The following is a 24210-nucleotide window of genomic DNA, read 5'->3' as shown; positions in this document are numbered from 1 at the left end:
CCAATCAACAAAATTAAAAAAAAATCAAGAAGTAGAAAAAATGTATAAAATTCAATATTTTTTTTCAAATTGTGTTGCTTCTATACTATCCAAAGGAACTGACACCACATAATTTTTTACTACTATGGATAATTTAATATATGACAAAGAAACTTAGGATTTATACCATTACCTTTTTCCACTAATTAGTATGGCCGATTTTTTCGCTTGATAACCAACAGCATATTTTTATCGACAAAAAATACAACTGCAATAATAAATATAAGAAGCCAATTCAATTTAAGGTAAATAATAAAGTGCTTTGCTTGCAGTAGCGGTAGCCTCTATCAGATAGCAAATATAGCCTTTGCTTCAGATATTCTTTTCAGTTGCTCGTTAAAGTTTCACTCCGGTCGGAAGGGGCGGGGCTTTCATTAAAGCAAAGAGCGACTCAGCCTCGACACGGATCCATGCTTATGTATAAATATTTCCCGCAAATTTCGCCTTTTATTTATTCTCACGCTTTTAAGATAGGTAGTAATGACTCTTTGATGTGGCGACTTGAAACGTAACCTTAACTTTGACAGCTCTTGATTGATTCCTGTCAAAATTTTGTTAGAAAGTAATCAATTCGAATTTAATTACCTGAATAAATTAATTTGTAGATTAAAAGACAGCCTTTTAAATGTTCTATTTTATTTTTGTCAAAACGTACTGTCTCCCAGTTAGATTATAGAAATAATTTTTATGTCACGAAAATTTATATTTTGTTGTTGTGTTTTTGAGAAAAACTATAAACTATATTGCTGTTTGATTACGGCAGTATAATAAGAATATAGCCACCTCTCTTCCCGTGGGTATCGGAAGAGACGACTAAGAGATGACAGAGTTCCACTAGCACCTTGGAACTTAAAAAGCCGACCGATGGCGGAATGACCCAACTGCTAGCTTTGAAATACACAGGCCGAAGACGGGCAGCAGCGTCTTCAGTGCGACAAAGCCAGTCCTGCGCTCACCAACTCGCCTGCCCAGCGTGGTGACTATATGGGCAACACACATAAGTTCACACCATTTTTGGCGCGAACTTGTAGAGGCCTATGTCTAGCAGTGGACTGCCATAGGCTGAAGTGATGATGATGACTATATATAAACTACCTGGAAATAAAATGACCACTAAGTCGTACATTAACTATTCTACTGCTAATATACTTTTTCTACATCTAACCTACTCGTAAATCCTCTTTTTTTACTTCAACGTCAGACCGTCTCCACCATTTCTTAACTAATAAATTCAGCCATTCTGTTTAGTTCGGACGAGTACCTAATGTCTACACGAATTCAGGACTTGCGTTTTGTGGAATAAATGTAACATTTGTCACGTTCGATTAAACTTCCATCAACATGAAAAATTAATTAAGCTGTACCTACTATAGTTTGTTATTGTACCTAACGACGTTAAAGCACTACTCGAATGGTATTTGCTTTTAATTAATGTACGAAAAACTATGACTACCCGTTTTTATCGTTCTTCGTATGTACCCACCTCTATGTGGTCAGTATTTCTTTAATCTTCAAACTTTGTCTCTTCAAACTTTCTTACAAAGGGATATTTTATTTTGTATTTTTGTATTTAAAATATGTATTTTTTTTGTTTTTTAATTTTAATATTTTCTTCACCTACAGCCTAGTGTGGCGCGATCGGATACCGCGTCCGTTGTCGCAATGCTCGCTGCTCGCTTCGCAGCAGCAAACAGCGCGCGATCATCGCTCGGACGCGCGATTACGCATCGACGCCAAAGTACTTGTTATAGCGGAATCGCTATACTCGCGCTTGGGACGTGACATTGCAGAACTGCTTGTTGCAAACCGGATACGGTAAGTTAAGATATAAACTTTATAATTACCTAGAAATTAATAATAATATAAATATAACACGAAAGAAAGTTACCAATGTCCTGTGTATATTTTAATCTACATACGTACCTATATAGTAGACAAACAACTCACAAACTCTTGTTTGTTTTTTTTTTATCAGTTGATCTTCAGTTTTTCAGAATTCTTTTAGTTGGTCAGATCGGTCAGTTTAATTTTTAAAAATCCATATGTTCCTAAAAATATGTGTCTTGGACATAGATAAATAAAAATATATATATTGTAACGCTGTGCGATACTCTAACGATGCCTTAACAATAAGACCAGTAGACGAAAAAACTACACGTAATATACTCTAAACACTTTTATTTGAGTTTTAGTTTTGTAAAGTTGAGATATACTTCTACTTTTAATAGCTTTTTCTAATTAATAAATGCGTAGTATTTACCTTCGATTTCTATAGACGTTAAGACTATTGTAATAATCACAATAGATTCCATAACAATAAGAGATGGAAGATCCATAATTTTACCACCGACCTGGTCTACTTTGCACTGTATTATACTGTATTATTACACTTCTATTATAGTTTTTCTTGTTGGAGTTTGGTTCAATTCAATTATTGGGTTTAATGGTTTGCTGTCGTTCCAGTAGTAACACATTCTGTTTCACCAATGTCACATAGAAATGGAAAAGATACGAACGAGAATGATCGGTGCGATCGAGCTAGCTTTTATCATATTTATAGGGCTTGTAATAATAAGATAGTAAGTATACTTTTACAATGACACGTCCTGACTTATTGACTGAATGATTTATTACGCAATTTTATAAGTACGCTTAAAGGAAACTTTTAGGAAATTCTATACCTTGTCTTGCTTTGTCTTGTTTGAAATAATGAACCAAAGTTTGTATAAAAGTTTGTTATTTTGCAGTAAGACTTATAAGTATTTACTGTTTTACCTTAAAATAAAAAATAAATTGATACAGTTTTCAGTATGTTTTAACGAAAATACAGTATGTAAGATATGTTCCGATCGTCGCATCCCGAAAAAAGTGTTATTCGTTTATAAAAGTCTGTTGTTACCGTGAGTTGATAAATTATATAGCTTTGGCGTTGGCGCAACGGTCACAGCCATGGATTGTACCTGTTGCGCCGGCGGTTGCGGGTTCGATCCCCGCACATGACAAACATTTGTATTGGCCATACAGGTGTTTGCCGTGGTTTGGGTGTTTGTGCAGTCCTAATGGGTCTCCCCACCGTGCCTCGGAGAGCACGTTAAGCCGTTGATCCCGGTTGTTATCATGTACACCTGATAGCGATCGTTACTCATAGTAGGGAATATATCCGCAAACCCGCATTGGAGCAGCGTGGTGGATTGAGCTCTGACCCTTCTCCTACATGGGGAAAGAGGCCTATGCCCAGTAGTGGGATATTACAGGCTGAAGCGATAGCTATGACTGTTAAATGTTGTAATAAAAAAAAATTACGAAGGTTTGGCGATGGGTTGGCGCAATATGGTCACAGTTCTGGATCTTGCGCTAGATATCACTATATACATGTTTCTTATAGTCTAGGCGTTCGTATTTATAAACTGACTTTATTAAAAGGAGGAAGTTTTCAATACGACTCTATTTTTTTTATGCGTCTCTCCTCATAACTTTTTACAGGTTGTATCGTTTTTGATGATTATTTCTTTTATCGAAAGCGGGTGCTTGTCGTGTGTCCTATTTAAATCTGATCGAGTTCTAACAAGAACTTTTTGAGTTATTCCACACTATGCGTATTCAACTGACCATTTTTGGACTACCTACATTGTATTACTTGTCGATGTAAATTGAAGTCGGTTTTATCCATTTATAAGCAAACACAATTAAATTGTGTATGTTTCCGCACCCCGGCACCCATCACAAGATTTTCAATCTTTTGGGGGCCGTTAGGTATTAAGCATTTGTAAAGCAGTTACGAGTTTTTATTTGATTTCATCAGTAAAAAAGCATGTTACATTATACTACTAATAAGATGGTTAAAGGTGTAATGGTATCTCGTCTGATAAATCAATACTTCGATTTTCGATAAAACGTAATTGTGGGATTATCCCGAGGCATATAAGCCAGATGTGCCCTTCCGTAAAGTTCTGTAGTTTACATTCTGTGATGTATGGGGTAACGTATGACATCTTAAGATTAGGAAAATATTATAAATATAAAATGTATTTTTAACAGACCTATAAAACGGAATAGGTTTCTCGATTCGACCGTATATACGAGTGTATATTTTTAATGTATTCGCGAATAACTTCGTTGTTTATGAACCGATTTCGATGATTCTCTTTTGTTGCCCATGATAAGGAAACCAGGATCCGATGATGACATCCAAGAGAAATCGAGGAGAACCTTCGTAGTGACGACTAGTGCGTTAGTTAATTTATTTCGTCTACTTAAGTTGTGTTACTTGTCGATGTAATTAAAGTCGTTTTTTTTTTTCGCTGGTAGTAAACACAGTTATTTACTTATCTGGTTAATAAATATCGCTAAAACTAAAAACCATAAATATTTTGAGTAATTTACATTGTCTGTAAAGGTTATTACGATATATGATCAAGCAATGCAAGCAACTTAGCAGTTATGTGCCTTAGTATCCAATAATATTTATTGTAAATGCAACCAGTAGTTATCCAATAGTTAACCAATAGTTATTGCTTGATCTTAATGCACTCCCTCTATTGCTGTCAATCAAGTAACGATATAAAAACTGCTTCAACTCGAGCTGACAAAACTGGATGTCGAAGCTGCGATTGCTTATGAAATCTTTGACGGGTTAGGGATTACTTTTCTTCCTATATTTTTTGCGGAGTCACGAACTTCGGCGTCTTCTTCGAAAGATTTTTTTTTACTCCGGCGATGTTTTTCTTTAGGTACTGGATCCGCCTATTAAATTTTCCTTGACTCAATATTTTTATTTAATATAACGTTTTTAATAAACGTATCAGATTAATAATATATAGTATTGTATAATAATATTATTGTAAGATATTGAATAACAATTATTTATAACATTACATTACAATAACGCGTTGTTTTACGCTCAACTTATTACCAGAGACTTATAAATTATATATAATTAATGATACGTAGTAATAGACACGTTTACTCGGGCCTCGGTCGTCTTTTCATAATAACACAATGAATTTCAGGAGTGGGAGTCCTTTATATTCTTCATTTTAGATTGCACGTAAATTGAAATAGTGGGGCACTAAATTGTCAATTTCCAAGTCATATTTGCCTTTGGCCTCTGAAAGATTAATAAAACGGGAAGTAAACACAGTCGCTGGATGTAATTTTGCGAATTAACGTGGAGGGTCAGACTGTCCCCGGAGTAAACGCACGCTCAATTGCGTTAATGATAAACCTCCACTGAGTCATTGCCAGTTTATATAGAAAGTTAAAAGCTTATTAAAAATATCTCATAGCCTTAAATACCAATGATACTTTTGAAAATCTTTCAAAATTTGTTATTATCAAGTCGTTTTAGGAGTATACCATACCTACTCAGTACAATAACACGGTGATTGCTATAAAACGTCAAAGAAATCGTCCTGATTACGTTAGATTACTAGTCTATTTTTAATTTTAAGGTGTTAAAAACATTTGTGTTTTGTGCTTGTCTTCGATTACTTATTTACATAATTCATGCATTTTAAATATAATGTTCGCGAAAACCTATAGTTTGGTAAAAGTTTTTATGTAATAATGATCGTTATATGTAATAATGATAGTGGCTTTGAAATACACAGACCGAAGACGGGCAGCAGTGTCTTCGGTGCGACAAAGCCAGCCCTGCGGTCACCAACCCGCCTGCCCAGCTTGGTGACTATGGGCAAAACACATGAGTTCACGCCATTTTTGGCGCGAACTTGTGGAGGCCTATGTCCAGCAGTGGACTGCGAAAATGGCAGTCCACTGCTGGACATAGGCCTCCACAAGTGGCGGCTGAAATGATGATGATGATGATCGTTATAATAAAGCTGCTATCTATTTTAAATAATAAAAACAAAACTTTTATACAAGAATAAAATAACATCAACATAGTAAAGTGAAGCTAAGAACTGTTAGCAGACCTCTAATATACATACATATTTCACAGTAGGGGTTAATAAATGTGACGTTAATTAGTCTCTCGTATGTATCACGTAGTATGTAGATTTACATTTCAGGTGATATATTCGGGAATTATTAATTGTTAGCAGACATGCTCATTCCGCGCATGTGATGCGACCTAATTATTACACAGTTTCGCACAAGTAAAGTGTATGAATTTAAATTATAACATTGTTGTTTTTCCTCCCTGCTTCGTCTCGTAGTCGTCGCGGTCACGGTTAGTTTCATACAAAACGGTGTCACGCCTCGCCCTTTCCTTACCCCCCATCGTTATACGTCGTTAAGTCAAAATGACTTAATTACGGAAAGAAAAATTTATACTTACCCAAATCAGGTAAAAATTAAAAAATAACTTAACGTATAGTATGAAGTAGCGGTAATGCTTGATTTGTTCAAGTGATCTGGAAATGGAAAATTTTATGGCTCACATTTACATAATAGTCGTTTACTGATTTAACGACCGCTTCAGACTTGGAGTGAGTGCCTCCCAAGCGCATTTCAGTTTAATCTTTTTATCGCTTTTTTATTGTTACTGGGTAACATCTTACCTGTTACATCCAAGTAACATAGAAAAAATAATCGTTTATTTGTACGATTATATCACAATCGATTGTAACCAATGACTGAAAAAGTATTAAACGTTCGTTTTACTTTTGAAATCCAATTACTCTGAACGCATAACTCATTGGATATCAATAACATAATGCAAGTGAAAGAACAAAAAGATTCAAGCTGCGAGGCTAATAACAAAGTCAGTAACTTGTAGACTTGTCCTTAAGTCGTATAGAGGCAGGCAGTTGCTGTGGTCGTTAGTTTCCTAACTCGTAGCACTTTGCTACCGCCATTAGAGCCAGTCTCCACCGCGAGCGCTCCTTATCGTGACGTCTCGTGTTCTCCCAACTTCTTGTTTATAACACTCTTCGCCCACTTGTTTAGTATGAACAGTTTTATTACTTTTTCTTTTCCTGAGTATTTCCGGAACAAAGCTTTCAATAGTATTTGTTGTTATTATACTTTTTATGTATTATATAAATATGTATGTATTATATAAAAATACTCGTATAGTAATAAACATGTAATATAGTTAAGTTGATATGTGTATCAACTTTATAAAGCTGAATGACTCCCTTCGCTGGACACTTTATCATAATTGAAATTTGAAATGATATTGTCATAAAATGAAACAATTGCTTCGAACAAATAAACTGCGTATTTTAAATAACGAGTTAATATTTTTCAATTTAGCTAATAATAAAACTAAATGAAAATGACACGTCGACCTCTTAACGATAACTTCTATTATCTCAGGGATCGTGGGGTCTTAATCGCAACACCCCCGCCCTGTTATTCAACTCACTCGTTCCCTTATCACGAATTAGCCCTCGTCGCTTTCGGCTCACGGTTAAATTGCACTGTTTCGCTTGCTCTAATTTAAATTAAGCGCTGTCTCTTGTAACGGCAGGACGCTAATTAAGGTAATTAGAAACATGTTAACGCAACATATAGTATCTAACATTTCCTTCGGTTTTGTCAGGTTTTGCCTAGGGTGAGTCATAGTTTTATGTTATTCGTAAATTCTAAAATCTGTTGTATAAACGTTTCAAATTATTTGTTAAAAACAAGTTGTTGAATAAAGTCGAAATTTCATATACTGTACTGTGTAGTTTAATGTACTCTACTGTCGGTGATATTTGTGTTAGAGTATTTTGCTATCAACCATTTTAATAGGAAATATCGATATTATAACATTTGCAACATTGCCAATGTAAGGCGGTAGTTGCAACGAGTGCAGCAAATATAAACGGCGAACGGCGTACTATTCGTAAGTTAGCGTCCGTTGCTTCTGTCTGTGTGCACTTGAACTGGCCTTAACTCAAAATGAACGTCTGCTTTCATATTTCGCTCTATTTCCCTACCTGATGTTTTCTGCGTATTTAGATTTCGCCTTATTTTCAATACTTCGATTTCACCGAATTCTTTAGAACAAAAATATAATTAAATTTTTATCTATTTGTACATTGTTTATAAGTCGTAAATAATTGTTATTGTTTTATGTTATGAATTTACGTAAACTATCACGACGGTCGACCCTTTGATAAAATTGCGAGATAATTGTAACATGTCAGAACTATTCATTATAATTTAGGGTTAAAATTTAATTGGCAATTATATAAACGTCCTTTGACATTATGAATGAACACAATGCTGTTAGAAATTCGTTTTATCGTTATTGGGTTTGGGTTGATAATAGACGTTTATATTCTAACTTCTCTATACTTTATTTTGTACACGCGGACTTTACAAAAGCAAATACACAGCAGAGCAATTAATTAACAGACATCTTTAGTCGCCATCGATGACAAGAGAACAGTGAATGATACCATATACAAAAATATAAATTACAGTGGATGGGCACAGATAAACAAATGTTTTTATTGTACTATATCCAACAACATTATTATTTGATTATACTGATATTTAAGTTTTTGTTATTGTAATCTGAAAGAATAAATAATAATATAATAATGACATTACGTGGCAGGTATGGCAGGTACAATATAATAATAACACACTGCAGAAAAATGATTAAAATATATATTACGTGTTACAGTATAGATTAAGAAATATTGCAAGTGTCCTATTTGACATTAAAAGTAATACATAAAATATAGTAGGTATCAGTTAATAAATAAAATACAGTAGGTATCATAAAACTAGGTGACTCGATATAGCTTGTCCTGTCTTGCAAACTGCTAAACGCGTAAAGTTGAAAAATAATCGTTACCTCTTCTGAAATTTTTCCATTTTCATCGTAATTTTCTACATTTTTTTATTCCGTAAGTGTTCTACTATTAGGAATAACTTTAAAAAATTAGTCGTACTAGTCCAGGGGTTCACGAGGTTTGCGCTTAGCAACACACTTAGCGATGAAAACAGACGATAACCTATAAGAAAAAAGAAAGATAATGCAGTTATTTACTCAATATTATTATGAGTTTTATTTCTGCAGTTAAGTATAAGTATCATGTGTTCCTTTTTAAAAGTAATAGGAATAAACAGAAAATATAATAAATACATAATAATTGTCACAATCCAAAAACACAATAAACATAAATGCTATAAAAAATAATACTAATAATATTAGTACTGATACTATTTTAGCGGTCACGTCAGACTTTTTTTATTTCGCTATATAAGCTTTCCTTTTGTTCGAAATGATCCTTCCCAATATAAGACGAGTCAAGAGTATAATCCTAAGTAATGTGCTGAGTCGAAACATTCTGCAAAGTATTGAAATTCATCATGTTGTGAAATTGAGTAATCAGTGGTTTTTGACTCACTAGTGTCAGTTCTCGCTGCTTGATATAATTTTGACATTTGCGAGCTTTGGTAACTTTAGATTTTTGCTTTAAAATAACAGCAAGTAGTTCGGCATATTTATTTTAATATAGGATTACTTTAACTCCTAGATGTTGTCAACCATTTTCGTCCTTTCAATTAAAATTTGAATATTAAAAACGAGCGCTTTTGCCTTAAAGGGTAGCCGGATAAGGAAATGGCCCCCGTGGCCAAATTGTAACAAAATATTGTGTTTGAATATTGATATAATATGTATGCATTTCATTACAATCAAGCCGTATATTTTTAGAAAATTCTTTTTAAAAAAATGAATTAGGTATGTAAATAAAACAAATAAATTCAGATTTGCGTCAATGAAATATGTTTTTTTCTTTATCTTCTGAACTCTTTGTGCTTTCAGAATAAATCCAGAATATATGTAGTACTTTTGCCACAAAAAGTCTAAAAGTAGACTGACTTTTTGAAAATGTGAGTATGTAGGCGATGAACGCGGCGGCGTAGGCGTTGAACTTCAACCATTATTTTTTTATCTTTTCATTTTAGAAAAGAAAATTCTTTAAAAGATTATAAAATTGTTCCTGTTCAAATAAATGTATGTAAATATATAGTCACTTAGATTACAACATTTTTATCGCACATACCGATACGAACAGTTCAGTCTTTAACATCCCACAGCTGGGCATAGGCCTCTTCCTCCATGTAGATGATTGATCAGAGCTTAATCCACCACGCTGCTCTACTAGGGGTTGGCGGACTTATTCCCTACCATAAGCAACGATCGCTATCAGGTGTATATGAAAATAACCGGGACCGACAGCTTAACATGCTCTCCTAGGCACGGTGGGGTGACCCACAAGGACAGACCTCTAAACCGTAAAGAAATATTTATATTGTACGCATACAAATATCCACCCCGAGCGAGAATTAAACCCGCAAATCTTTGTTTAGGTGCCTACACGCACCACAACTCTAGAGCTGTGTTATTCAATCCCACATGTGTTGAGAATAAAATCCTAAAACTCGTTATATATATTACCGTATTATTTAAAATCAGTGTATGTAAAAATCATATATGTATATGCATGAAAGTGCAAATGTGTATCAATGGTGCTAGGTGCACACAGGAGAACTAGAATCATAATTAAACATGACTTTATTAAAAGAAATATATTATATAATATATACTATACTTTTTTAATAATTAAGTTATATTTAGGAGTATTATTTAGGTAAAACTATTAAAATTGAGTTCTATAGAAGTAATCATTAAAATTAATCAACTAAATATTGATATCATTAAAATATTTATCAAATTAATTACGAATGTTTGATAAAATAGTTAGTTTTAAAAAAATATTAGAATAAAATAATTGCTTAGTTTCGTTTATCTCGCATTATTGTACTAACGAATAAACAACGTAAGTACAATAACATGAAGAAAACATGACCTGATATTTTAACAAGACGTCACGAATGTCAATAAACAACTTGAAACGAAGCCTTTATGGTCGGTTTTTGTGATACGAATATAGAAAAAAAATTAGATCCATCCATCCTTACTATTTTTCGCGTTTATTATATTAGCGGGACAAAGAGTGTAATTAATAAACGATTTAGTGTTATATGGTTTAATGTCTTGTTTTTTTCTCTCTTTCTTTTTTTCATATATATACATTTGTGTTTTTATCATTTTACTTAGTTTTTTATCTTCAATTTACGTTAATCATCATTACATACTTTATTACTTTATGATAGAATATATATTGTACTAGCTGTGTCCGCGACTTCGTCCACGTGGATTTTAACAAAAAAGTTATTGTTCAGTTCGCAGAGCTATAAAATAAATAAATAAATGTCTAAAATAAAAGTAGCATAAGTTACTCCCTATTACATTAGCTATCTGCCAGTGAAAGTCCCGTCAAAACCGGCCCAGCCGTTTCAGAGATTAGCCGGAACAAACAGACAGACACAAAAATTGTAAAAAATGAATTTTGAAAAAAAAATTTGGTATATGTACCGTGTATACATCCATATGCATTTAGTAAAAATTACAAACAGACACTCCAATTTTTTTTATTTGTATAGATTTTTATGCTTTTCTTTATTTATTTATGTATTTTCTTCAAGTATTAGAATGTAGACATTTGTATGTAAGTTTATTATACGTCTACTCCACCTACCCAATTTAGATAATAAGTTTCCTTTTTATGTCTGGGTTGTCTGGAAGAAATGGCTAATTAGCTATAAGTCCGCCCTTTGTACTTCATTGTCTTTATATCTATAAATATGATGCTTATAAAAAAATCTTGCTTTATTAAATAAATGCTTTTTTTCTATTAAATCATGAGAACGTTTAAGAAAATAAAACTACATGTAATTGATAGAGATAAATGTGTGTTCGTTATTGAATTACACTCATCCCGAGCTTAAAGCATGAAAATTTTAAAAAGATAATAAAATTATGCAAATAAAAGTTCAATAGAAAAACGTCTACGAATAAATGGATATCGTTCGAGTTATTTCCCCCGCTAATTGCACAGATTAAAAGAATAATAAATGATTTCTTTGTCCGTCGATAGGGATATTTTGTTATTATAAACGATTCAAATGAAATTTGAAATTTATTCAATACAACGGTAGAACCAAACTGAAATATGAAAATCCTTAAGGTAATTTTAAAACTGACCAGGTTCAATTGTTCATGTCATCATTTTATTTACTTTGTAAAACTACATGTACATATGTGAGATGCTTTAACATAATATAATAGTATCCTCTAAATGCCCAAAAAAAGATTTTTAACTATATTATCACATGAACCGATTACATTTTAGTCTTATTTTCGTTAAAGTCAATGTTAATTATACCATTTTGACCCACTATTTTATACTTGCACACTTGTCTACAGGTACAAAGTGGAAGTCGCAGGCAAAAGTCTGCCAGTACTTACCACTTTGGACAAGGGGCGATACGGAGTAATTGTGTTCGAGTCGCTGTCGAAATATGCAAATATGGACAAGTGGAATCGAGAACTACTCGATAAATACTGTCGAGAATATTCAGTAGGGGTCGTCGGGTTCGCAACGCCGGGGGAGGAGAGTCTTGTTGGCGCTCAGTTGAAAGGATTCCCACTCTTCATGCATACCAATCTAAGGCTTAAGGTAAATAGAAATTTATTGTGTAGCATATAGTCGCCCACATTATCGAGCGTCTAACCGATATTATCTTTATAATAAACGTTTATTCGTTATAATATCTTTGTCGCATTTGAAACTTTAGTTTTTTTTGCTGTTTTTAATTTAAGTATTTGAATGTATTACACTTAAAAAATATTCTTTTAGCTTTTTTTTGCTTTATTACGCCGTTCTTATCTTGCGAGGTTACTTATTTAGGTATTGTAATAAAGTTATTATATACAATTATACATTTTCATAAGTTTTTTTTCCTTAATCCGATTAGGTTATTCTTAATTTTAAATTTATTTTACTGTTTTCAAACAGTCTCTTAGAGTAATTTTATTTAAAGAAAATAACGAATATTAGGATAAAGATTTAATAATTCCTATTTATTAAATGTTACTTATATTTATTAATTTTTATTTATTTCCTCTTTAATAAAAATATACTTGTTGCATTTTTATAATAATAAATAATAATTTTAAATATATAATATAGAATCTATATCATAGATAGCTTTATTATTCCTGCACAAAAACCTAAGTAAACAAGTTTATTTAAGTTTATTCGTATATATCATAAAAAAATTCATACTAAATATTAACTACAGAAAGTACTTACAGAAACCTAAAAATACAACAACTACCTACTTATTTTAGTTTGCTTTCATTATAAATTTATTTACATTGAAAAACGATTAAAAGATTCAAAAAATCTCATATTATATTTCTGTTTGAAGATATATCTATATTAACAGTACTATTGTATATAATTTTCAATACGTTCGCCAGTTCAATTATCTTAATATGGAAACAGGACGCAACGTTAAACCCGGCGTCGCCTGTTTTGCGGCTGGCTCGCGCCGGCGAGACGGCGTGGGGCCCGCTGCCCGGCGACCACTGGACCGTGTTCAGAGCGAATTCGTCCACTTACGAACCCATCGCCTGGGCGCTACGAGAGCACGATTATGGCACTACTGGTGAGTAACTACAATTTTTAATAAAATTTTGTAAATTTAGGAGCTATTTCACCGATAGCTAATAAGTTAACTCAATACAGATACGGTGTGATACCGGGTCCTAAGAGACTGTATTACCTTTTGCTGTTTAACTTTATCAGGTAAAACAAGCTCTTAGGCCTTTAGGGCCTGTATCATCCCAATGAACAAAATAATTATTACAAGTGAAAAATCAAGTAAAATTTGATGGTGAAAATTTTTTGAAAAGTTTATCATTGGATGTCATTTATTATACACCAGATAGCTTTCTAAGCAACCAATGAAACAGGCACTTAGTTTTGTATCTGAACTAATATTATAAACGAAAAGAAGGTAAAACTGCGTGGTTAAAGTAAATAATTATTAAATCCCTGCAGTCCACATACTTGCAAATATTATTAACTGTAAAAGAACATCGTTATCGTCACTATATCTTAGACTAAGTTCTTATAATAATAGTTGTTGGAAATGTTTTAATTGTATTACTTATTCGGTAAATACGAATGAGATAAAATTTTAGATGTAACATCGAATAATGAGGTTAAGGGGTTACATTGTTGTGTATGCTTTTAACGTTAGCGACGTAGTTATTTGGACGATCCTAATTTTATTATCTTTACTGAAGAATACTAATATAACGTAATTCTCTTGATTCAAATTACTGAGTTGTTTAAAAAAGGTTTTATACGTTTACTAAACAATTTTGAGTTTTTATTTTGAGGTATGTTTGTTTTTTCACTAAGAATAAAATATTGAAACCATCAAATGTTTGTACATTTAATTATTATTTTTTTGTATTTGTGTCTCGGATAGCACAATAAACTGTCAGTCCTGGTTACCATAGCAATCATTACGCGTATTAAGTAGATTAACCGCTAACCAGCAAAAGAGCAGCGAGTTGAATTAAGCTGTAATGCTACTTTTGTATGAAGATCGAGCCTTTTGCCTAGCTATGGGACGTTACGGGCTGATTAAAAATTCGATATAGTGTAAGAATTAACTTACCCGCTCACGTAGCGCACGTTTTCTTTCCAAAACCAAACATGCTTAAAATATGTTATTATATCTAAAAAATAAATAAAATAAAAATGTACAGCACGAAAAGGTTACGTGAGAAGGAACAGTGTTCGTAGGTTATCGAATTCGATGACATCACTGGAATTCCGGCACGCTCGCCACACGACATGAATACAAATTCTTGGCGCCATTAGGACACCGAGCTAATGACCCGTAAAACCTATTGGCTATTGCCCGTCTGTTAAGCTAGACTAACTGATTTGAATTATTCTAGCGATCGAAACTATGTAGTTGTCTCTATGAATGTTCAATAATGATAAAGATATTATTATATACAATAACAATACATTTTGTTCCACACTAAAAATAACATTTTAAAAAAATAAATAGTTAATATTGAGATTTAAGTATATATTTTCCTTTTGAATTTAAACACACTTAAAAACCTGTATGAATTATATAAAAAAATAAATTACAAAACTTAAAAATGTTCTCCACAAGCAATGTGGCAACGTTAAAATCTCTCTCCTTGAAATGTGTAATTTTTCACCCAACGATGAATCATATATAGGTTAACTAGTAATTGTAGTCTTCACTCAAATTAATAAACGAAAAAATAAAAATATAGTCTATAAATTTGTACAATTCCTTTATATAAATGTTAACACAAACTCATAAGTTAAGCTCCTTTTTTTGTATAGTTTTCAGTATTTATATTTTGTCTCAGTATCTGGCTGTAATCGCATATGATTGGGATAGCATAACTAATACTAAGCATTATTTTTCATTTCTTTTTGGAAAAGTCTGTATTTTATGATTTATAACCAACTAACTAACTAATTCATCGGGCTCAGTGACCCGAAGTGACTCTTGGCCTCCGAAACAAGATTTCTCCACTTCGCACGGTCTTGCGCGATTTCCCGCCAATTATTGGCTTGGATCTCACTCAATTCTGCTCCAGCGGTATCTGGGGCGACCCACCGGTCTACGTCCAGTTGGTTGACCCAGATGCACTCTCTTAACCGCTCGATCCTCCCCCATGCGTTCAACATGACCGAGCCACCGCAACCGATGGGATTTGGTAACTCCAATGATGTTTGGCTCAGACACCAGGTTTTCAATTTCAGCATTAGTTTTTATTCACCAGCTGTCGTCTTGCCCTTTAGTTGGTCTTGGGATCTTACGGTAAATTTTCCGTTCCCTAACCAGAAGCCTATTCTCCTCTCTGAGCTTAAGTGTCCAAGCCTCACAACCGTACATCAGGATTGGACGAATAATGGTTTTGTAAATTGTGAATTTTGTTTTCCTACTAAGAAGCTTGCACACCAAGACCTTGTGCAGGGCTGCACTGCACCTTAAGGTGTTTTGTATACGGATCTGTATGTTTTCTTCACGTGTATTCATGTCGGTTACAGTGCAGCCAAGATATTTGGTCACTTCCTTCTACGTGGTACTTCCAACATGGAGGTCTTGTCTTGCTTCGCGAATATTCCAATACCGCTTCATGTAGAAGTACTCGGTCTTGTCATGGTTGATCATGAGACCAACCTTTTTTGCCCGCTCTTCGAGTGTCATAGCGGCTACAGCGACATCATTAATGTGTTCTCCCATTTTTATAATTTATGACTTAAGAATTTATTTCTCAAAAACAAAACTGTGTTTTAGACCACAAGTACTTTCCGTAGGTTATTCTAAAATAAATAAAATAAAACAAAAATAAGTTGTACGTTATATAACACCGTCCGACCATCTCATTAGCAGGGATCGCCAGTGTTTGCGCCGGCCGGATTCACACCATAAACTGTGCCTAGGTCAATCGTCTACAATAGGTTACGTGCTCTTTGACGGAGTCTGATTTATGTCGTTATAAATTTTACTGCTGGCTGCGTGGCTACGCATATTTAAAAACTATTAATTTATTACTAACAAACTGATATGTGTAACTTCGTCTGCGTTGGTTATTACATGAACTATTTATTTTAAAAAATCAAACATAATATTTTACGTTTTAGTAATTTCTTTGTTAAAAACATAGTGCTAATAAAAGCCTATCTTCCTTAAAAATTTTAATAACGTTGTTGAGAATGAAGATATCCTACCTCTAGTTTATTTAAAAAATAATATATGTATGATAAACTTTGTGCCGCTGACATACTTTTTATTTATCTTTCTAATTTCGTACATTTTGTTGAGTAACTTTTATTGTCGTTTCTTGACCTTAAGGTTGGTATTACAAAACAGTAAAATAGCACATAAGCTTAATTATATTCGTACCGTCCAGACTTTATATTAACTAGAGACTTTTGTTCAAGTGTCATATAAATTTGCTTCGTTGCATATCGATTTTATGTAAAGGACGTGTATTAGCAATTTTATTGATTAAATTAGGCGTGGTTCAGAAAAACGAACTATATTGTCATTGTTTCAAAGTTAAAAATCAAGTGACATCTAGAAAATTTTAGGAAACACTAATCCTCGCGAGTACTTCTTGTTCGGTCCTACTTAAGTTTTTACGTTAGAATGATTCACATTAGATGACTGAAGTGGCTGTTACGATCCTCCTGACTATTAAGACAATTACAGCTTATTGAGTAAAATATTTTCAACGAGTCCTTTGCCCCGGTGTGGGAAAGTCAATTACTTATTTAAATTGATAGCCAGGCCAATAAAAAAACAATTCTTATCTGTAGGGGAACTCGGAGCCTAGTCTATAAAAATGTACAAATTTACAGACACCAAACTCCTGTAATGCTCCTTTTATTAACTTTTTAGTAAAATACGCGTGGTATTGTTTGAATTATATTTTAAGTTTATATGAACTACTTCTATTAAGTACTAAAAGTCCATTAAGGAAGCAGACAGTAGATGTCTCTAAAAAAGTTACAAATCTTTTCTATAAAACAATCAATACAAATAAATAAAATTGGAGTGTCTGTTTGTGATATTAAAATAACCGCTTTTTACTATGTATGTATGTATACACGGTATATATACCAAAATAACATTTTCTTAATTTTTGTCTGTCTGTCTGTTTGTTTCGGCTAACCTCTGAAACGGCTAGGCCGGTTTAGACGGGACTTTTACTGGCAGATAGCTGATGTAATAAGGAGTAACTTAGACTACTTATTGTAGACATTTATTTATTTATATTATAACTCTGCGAACTGAACAATAAATTTTTTGTTAAATTCCACGCGGACACAGCTAGTTTGAAATAAATGAAAACAAAACGCAACAAACGATATATATAACGAACACATCAAAATAAGATATCTAAATAATTTTAATTATATTAACGAAATGACAGTCGTTTGTTAACATTTCATTTTAAGCTCATTATCAGGAAGAAGTTAAGTAGTACACGAGACCTCGGGAGGCTTTCCCGGAATAAGTCGTGTTTCGTTACGTGGGTGTGTATTTTGGGTCAGTTCTGTGAACCGCAAACAAGCTCAACTAAGAGAAACATTTAAAATCGTTCTCGGTATAAAGTGTTCCTCACAATTTTGGAAGATACTCACCTAACTAGTTCCTTACCGCAGATTCACTTTCTAATTTAAGAATTATTATTATTCTTGTAAAAAAGGAATGAATGTCAAAACCACTTTAACAAATACATCACTCGCTAAACTAAATTAAAATTTACAAAATACATCTTTAAACTTTTTCTAGAATTTTATAATTTAATTAAATAATAAAACTAATTTTATATCATATTTTATGAGAAATGAGACTGTAACTAGATATTTAAACAAAAAAATCACAAAAGCTTATCAACAATTTCATCTAAATAAGCAAATAAATCTGTAGTATTTATAATAATTGGATTTCCATACAGAAGACCGAATGCCGTTGGCGACCGTAGTTCAAGACCACGGCCGCTTGGACGGCGTCCAAAGAGTTCTGTTCGGGTCGGGTCTCCAGTTTTGGCTTCACCGTGTTCTGTTCCTGGACGCCTTAAGTTACTTGAGCCACGGCCAACTCAGTTTGAGCCTCGACAGATGGATACTTGTGGATATCGACGACATATTTGTTGGTGAACGAGGTAAGAATAATTTATTCTTAATTAATATTTTTTATAGTTTTGCACTAATAAGGCCGTACGCAAAATATTTTAGTCAAGAAATTTAATCATTAGACTACTTTTAATAAAATTTGCTTTTCATGTGGAGAATAACGTAATCTAATTGGGTTTCAAATTTATACACTATTTATATTTAGGTCAATGGTGAAATGTTTCAAACAAGAAATAAGAATTTATTATTATCAGAATATCTGTTTTCGTTTTAAATAAATGGCGTCTAAATTTTAATTAATTTAGTATCATTTAAAATAGTTTGCTGTGAGCGTAAATTTCATTACACAATAGTCGATATTACACTTTCAAATTTATAATATTCAATTTAACGGGATATTTAAAATTATCAAAAAGACCACAGATTCGATTGTGGTGTACAACTCAGATTAAACAAACCATATTTTATTTATTATAACTGAAATAACTTATTATCATCAATGTTTTAATTAATTATAAAGCTGAAAGTTTGTTTGTTTCTTTAAACGAGCTAATTTCATTAACTACTGGTTCGAGTTGAATAATTATTTTTATGTTGTGTAACCCATTTACCGAAGTAGACTATTTTTTGCCTAAAATTAACGTTTATGAAACAGGCACATAGGCATTATAATTTATCGATATATATATAAAATACGAGAAGCAAAAAATTAACAAAAGGGGTACGCCCGTTTTAAGAAAATTGCAATTGCGCGGACGGAGGAGCATGAAATTTCGCACACTTATAGTTTATGTAGAGAAGGAGTGCAGAATGCTAATAGTTTTTTTTTTAAATATATATATGCACCTTGTGTGTGTGTCTATACGTGCCTGCGTGCGTGCGTGCGTGCGTGCGTTTGTGTGTGTGTGTGTGTGTGTGTGTGAGTGTTTGTAATAACTTAAATAAAACATTTTTTTTTAATCCATTATTCCTCTACACAAAATTAATGATATAAAGGAATTCTGCGTAAAGCTAACTTAAAAACTGCTACGGAAATAATATTGCTATTAAATTGGGGAGAGATCCTACGTAATTGAAAATTGACACAAAGACAGCGTTTTATGAAATATGCAGCGCTGCTTTCCTTAGAAAATTGCAAATTGTACTTTGTCTACAGTACTATTTACTCGTTACATTTTATGTTTATTAAAATTCAAAGTATTCTAATAAATATTATAATTATTATACATTCATCTATTCACATTTTTATAGATTTATAGTTAGTCCGCAAAGCGTTGTCGGTAAAAACATAATAATTATAATCTGGAAGTTATTTTCCCAATAATTTATTCTTATACGAGAGCTCAAGGTTTTCAGGATATATTTTACAGTATAATGTTCTCAAAATGTATTTCCCAAGCATCTCCAAACTGTTGACTTTTATACATTTAATTTTTTGTTTTTTGAGTGATTGAGAGGAGGGAGGGAGATTGAGAGAGAGAGAGAGGGGGTGGGAGAGAAAGGGGGATAAAGAGAGAGATGGAGAGTTAGAAAAGAAAACAGAAAGTGTGTGTGTGTGTGTGTGTGTGTGCAATTCACAACACAGCAGAAATGAAACTGCTGAAAAGTCTTAGGAAGGTATGCCGTTGCGTTTTGTTCCATTGACGATGATCACGGTTACGTAAATTTTTTTTAGGTCGTAGGCGCCACGCAAAACGCGTTTTGAGCAGTAATGTATTGCAAATCACATCAATTCTAAAAAAGTTTTACTTCAATATCAAAATAACATACTTATGTGTAGGAGGAAACAGTAAAATATAAAATTATTAGCTTATTTATATAAATTATTGTAGGTGTGGTCATTTACATGTACCTATAAGAGGATATGACGCGGGTGCTTCGCACTCTCAACCTTGTAGCAGAGGAGATGATATTTTTACATGTAAACTGAATGAATTCACAAGAATAGCGTTATATGTTATTTGTTATAATTATAAGTTAAATTATTATGTGTGCTTCACTATCGAACTGGATAGTACCTGTAATGATAGTTGTAAGTTGTGATTGAAATAAATAAAAATAAAATAACGTAAAATAAATAAATAAATAGGTAAATTATGTGGAAGAATGAAATCGAGCGTAACACGCGTAAACGTAATAAAAGGTATAAAAATATTCATTAAACGTAATTGCTTTAGTGCGATTTCATTGTGTGCGTAGATTTAAGTCCGGCGCCATATAGATGTTTATATGTGTGTATCACATTAATTTAATGCAATCTGTCAATACAAAACACGCTATAAATCATTTAATTGTAATTACTTGTCAGTGTACTGAACGTTTATTGTCATCGGTGGTCGTTAAATTTTTACTTTACTGAATTTATTTCACTACTGTCTGTGTTATCGTTTTATTACTAGTCATTAAACTTAATATTTAACGCTATTTCGACATATTTAGTGTTAGTCAAATAGTGAAAATGATTCAGGTGTAAAAATACCTAGATAAATGATAATAAATATCGCCAAACTTAGATAAAAAATAAAATTATTTATTTTATTTATATGTAGGAATATTCTACATCCTACACATTAATTTGAATTGTATTTTTTTCCGTAGTTAGAAACGTCTACACGCTCATCCGTTCTCATAAGATCATTATATTACTTATATTAATTGAGGCTTTTTAATATTTTTGAAATACACAGGCCGAGGACGGGCCAGCCCCAGCCCTGCGGTCACTAACCCGCCTGCCCAGCGTGGTGACTATGGGCAAAACACATGAATTCACGCCATTTTTGGCGCGAACTTGTGGAGGCCTATGTCCAGCAGTGGACTGCAATGGGCTGATATGATGATGATTATGATGATAATGGAAGATTGAAATAAGGATTTTGAATAAGTGGAATTTTATTGCAGTTCCTTAAATCTTTACCTAACTAGCGTCTGCAATTTTGACTAATCTGTTTTCTCCCGTTAAATATGTAACAGTGATTAAAAGCGTAGACTTCAAAAAAGGAGGAGGTTCCTCAATTCGACCGATATATATATATATATATATATATATATATATATATATATATATATATATATATATATATATATATATATATATAGATATATGTTCGGAGATAACTTTGTCGCTTATGAACCGATTTTGATAATTCTTTTTTGTTGGAATGAAGGTATCCTAAGTGTGATACCATGATAAGGAAACCAGGATCTGATGATGGGATCCCAGAGAAATCGAGGGAAACTCTGGAAAATCCGCATAACTTTTTACTAGGTGTACCGATTTTAATGATTTATTGATTAATTTAATCGAAAGCCAATGTTTATCATGTGGTCACATTTAAATTTCATCAAGGTCTGATTACAACTTTTGGAGTAATCTTTGATAATTCGTATTTACTTGACAATTTTTAGATTACACAGTTATTCGTTTTAGGAAAGATTGTTTTTTGCATTAGTGCACAGTTGTTTTATCACTATAATGTCACAATAATCTAATATTCTAACCTCAATCAACTTTTCTTATCACGTAGTTCAAACACTAGACATTCGCTAGCTCACCTCAATGTCCTATATTTATTATAAACATTCGCGCTTAGTGATATATTTATAATACCACCTCGCTTTAGCCCGTAATATGCCACTGCTGGGCAAAGGCTTTTTTCTCCATGTAGGAGAAGGGTCAGAGCTTAATGCACCACACTGCTGTACTGCGTGTTGGCGGATATACGACCTCATACAAAATTTTAGATATTGCAGCAGAATTTTTCAACTACCCCCTGAGATTGGTTTCATTGCGGGGAATAAAAAATATTTGTATATTTTATTGACTCGAGATACAAGCGTAGAGCTATGGTGAGTTTCCTCCATCCAGTGAATGACCAAATATTTATACTTCATCATCATCATTGGCCTCAATCCGTCTGTTGCAGACGATTTAAACAGTGTCAGCTTGAGTTAATTACACAGCTCTTTTCGTGACTAAATAAGCCGATACGTGAGCGACAACCTTTGCCACACGCCCTGCAGGTAAACCGGGTGGTGTCAGCGACGGAAGAAGCTTGTTGTTGTCGCGTTCTTCTTGCCGCTAAAGTCTCAAACCAAGCTTGATCGTGTATCTTGCGTCCGTCCACAACAACTTTACGCCATCCGTCACGACTCTCGGCAACTGCTTCCCAGTTTTGGTGGTCGATACCAAAGGCGTGCATATCTCGTTTAGCGCAATCCTTAAACCGTAGCATGGGCCTCCCCAAGTTACGTTTTGCGTTTGCTACAGCACCAAGCAAGATCCGCCGAGGCAGGCGCGAGGGCTCCATTCGATGCACATGCCCTAGCCAACGCAACCGCTTCTGCTTGAGTAACGCTGTGAAGCTAGGCAGCTGTGCAATATTAAGAACCCGCTCGTTGGTAACTCTGTCCTCCCAGGATATGCCCAAGATGTTACGAAGACAGCGCATATGGAAGGCGTTTAGTCGACGTTCTTGTTTCGCGTACGTCGTCCAGGTTTCAGCTCCGTAAGAGAGAATACTCAAGATGCATGCCTGATAGACGATCATCTTGGTACGCGTGGTAAGATGTTTGTTTTTCCATACTCTCGTATTAAGCTGCCCGAAGGTGGTCGCCGCTTTGCCGATACGAATATCGATCTCCGCATCAAGCGAGAGATTGTTCGACACGGTAGACCCTAGATACGTAAACTTGTTTACGACAGCCAGGGGCACGCCATCCAACGTAATTTTCGGTATTTTCGTGCTTCCCTGCACCATCACAACGGTTTTTTTGGCATTTATCGTCATTGAGAACAGTGCACACGCCCGGGCGAACCTGTCCAATATGGTCTGAAGCTCGAGAGCGGAGTCAGCGACAAAAGCTGCGTCATCGGCAAATAAGAGGCTGTCTACAAAAATGTCCTCGCGATTACGCTTGGATTTGAGAAGTTTTGTGATGTTATAGAGCTTCCCATCCGTCCTCGTATAAAAATGGATACCCTGTTGGTCATTGCCGAACGCTTCTCTTAAGAGTAATGAAAAGAATATACCAAACAGGGTAGGGGCCAATACGCAGCCCTGTCGCACACCTCTACGCATCTCGAACGGACCGGATGTGTTTCCGTTGAATATGACAGAACCTTTCATATCTTTATGGAAGCATTTCGTCAGGCTCAGAAGTTTTGATGGACACCCAATGCTTTCAAGTCCGTTATATAGTCCATCTCTGCTAACCGTATCGAAAGCCTTATTCAGGTCAACGAACGCCACAAACAGAGGTATGTTCTGCTCCCTACTCTTCTCCTGTAGTTGTCGGAGCGTAAACACCATATCGATTGCGGAACGCTGTGCACGAAACCCGCACTGTGATTCCGGATACACACGATTAGCTAGTTTCTGGATTCGCCCAAGAACCACTCGTCCAAAAAGCTTGCCTACTATGCTTAGTAAGGATATCCCACGGTAGCAGTTACAATCGCCGCGGTCGCCTTTACCCTTATATAAAGTTATGATGTTAGCGTCGCGCATATCTTGCGGTATGTATCCTTTTTCCCAGCATTTCCACAATAGATTGTGCAGAACAGGTAATATACACTTGAGTCTGATTATTTCGGCGTGGGTGCCATCGCTGCCGGGGCTTTTGCCGCATTTTAGCT

The 24210-nt window shown here is 34.0% G+C and overlaps 1 protein-coding gene across 1 annotated transcript in view; it reads left to right on the top strand.

The window, feature by feature from the left end:
• LOC123654241 (bifunctional heparan sulfate N-deacetylase/N-sulfotransferase) overlaps positions 1-24210 on the top strand; it is a 67693-nt gene that overhangs the window by 4916 nt on the left and 38567 nt on the right. The window contains exons 2-5 of the mRNA XM_045590158.1: positions 1663-1854; positions 12281-12533; positions 13365-13527; positions 18398-18604. Coding sequence (XP_045446114.1) covers positions 1663-1854; positions 12281-12533; positions 13365-13527; positions 18398-18604 — 815 coding nt within the window. The remainder of the gene's footprint in view (positions 1-1662; positions 1855-12280; positions 12534-13364; positions 13528-18397; positions 18605-24210) is intronic.

The sequence above is a fragment of the Melitaea cinxia genome, chromosome 6 (genome assembly GCF_905220565.1).
Source record: "Melitaea cinxia chromosome 6, ilMelCinx1.1, whole genome shotgun sequence".
In the NCBI taxonomy this organism is placed as follows: domain Eukaryota; kingdom Metazoa; phylum Arthropoda; class Insecta; order Lepidoptera; family Nymphalidae; genus Melitaea; species Melitaea cinxia.
The sequence above is the reverse complement of the archived record's forward strand: the minus strand, read 5'-3'. Positions and strand labels throughout refer to the sequence as shown.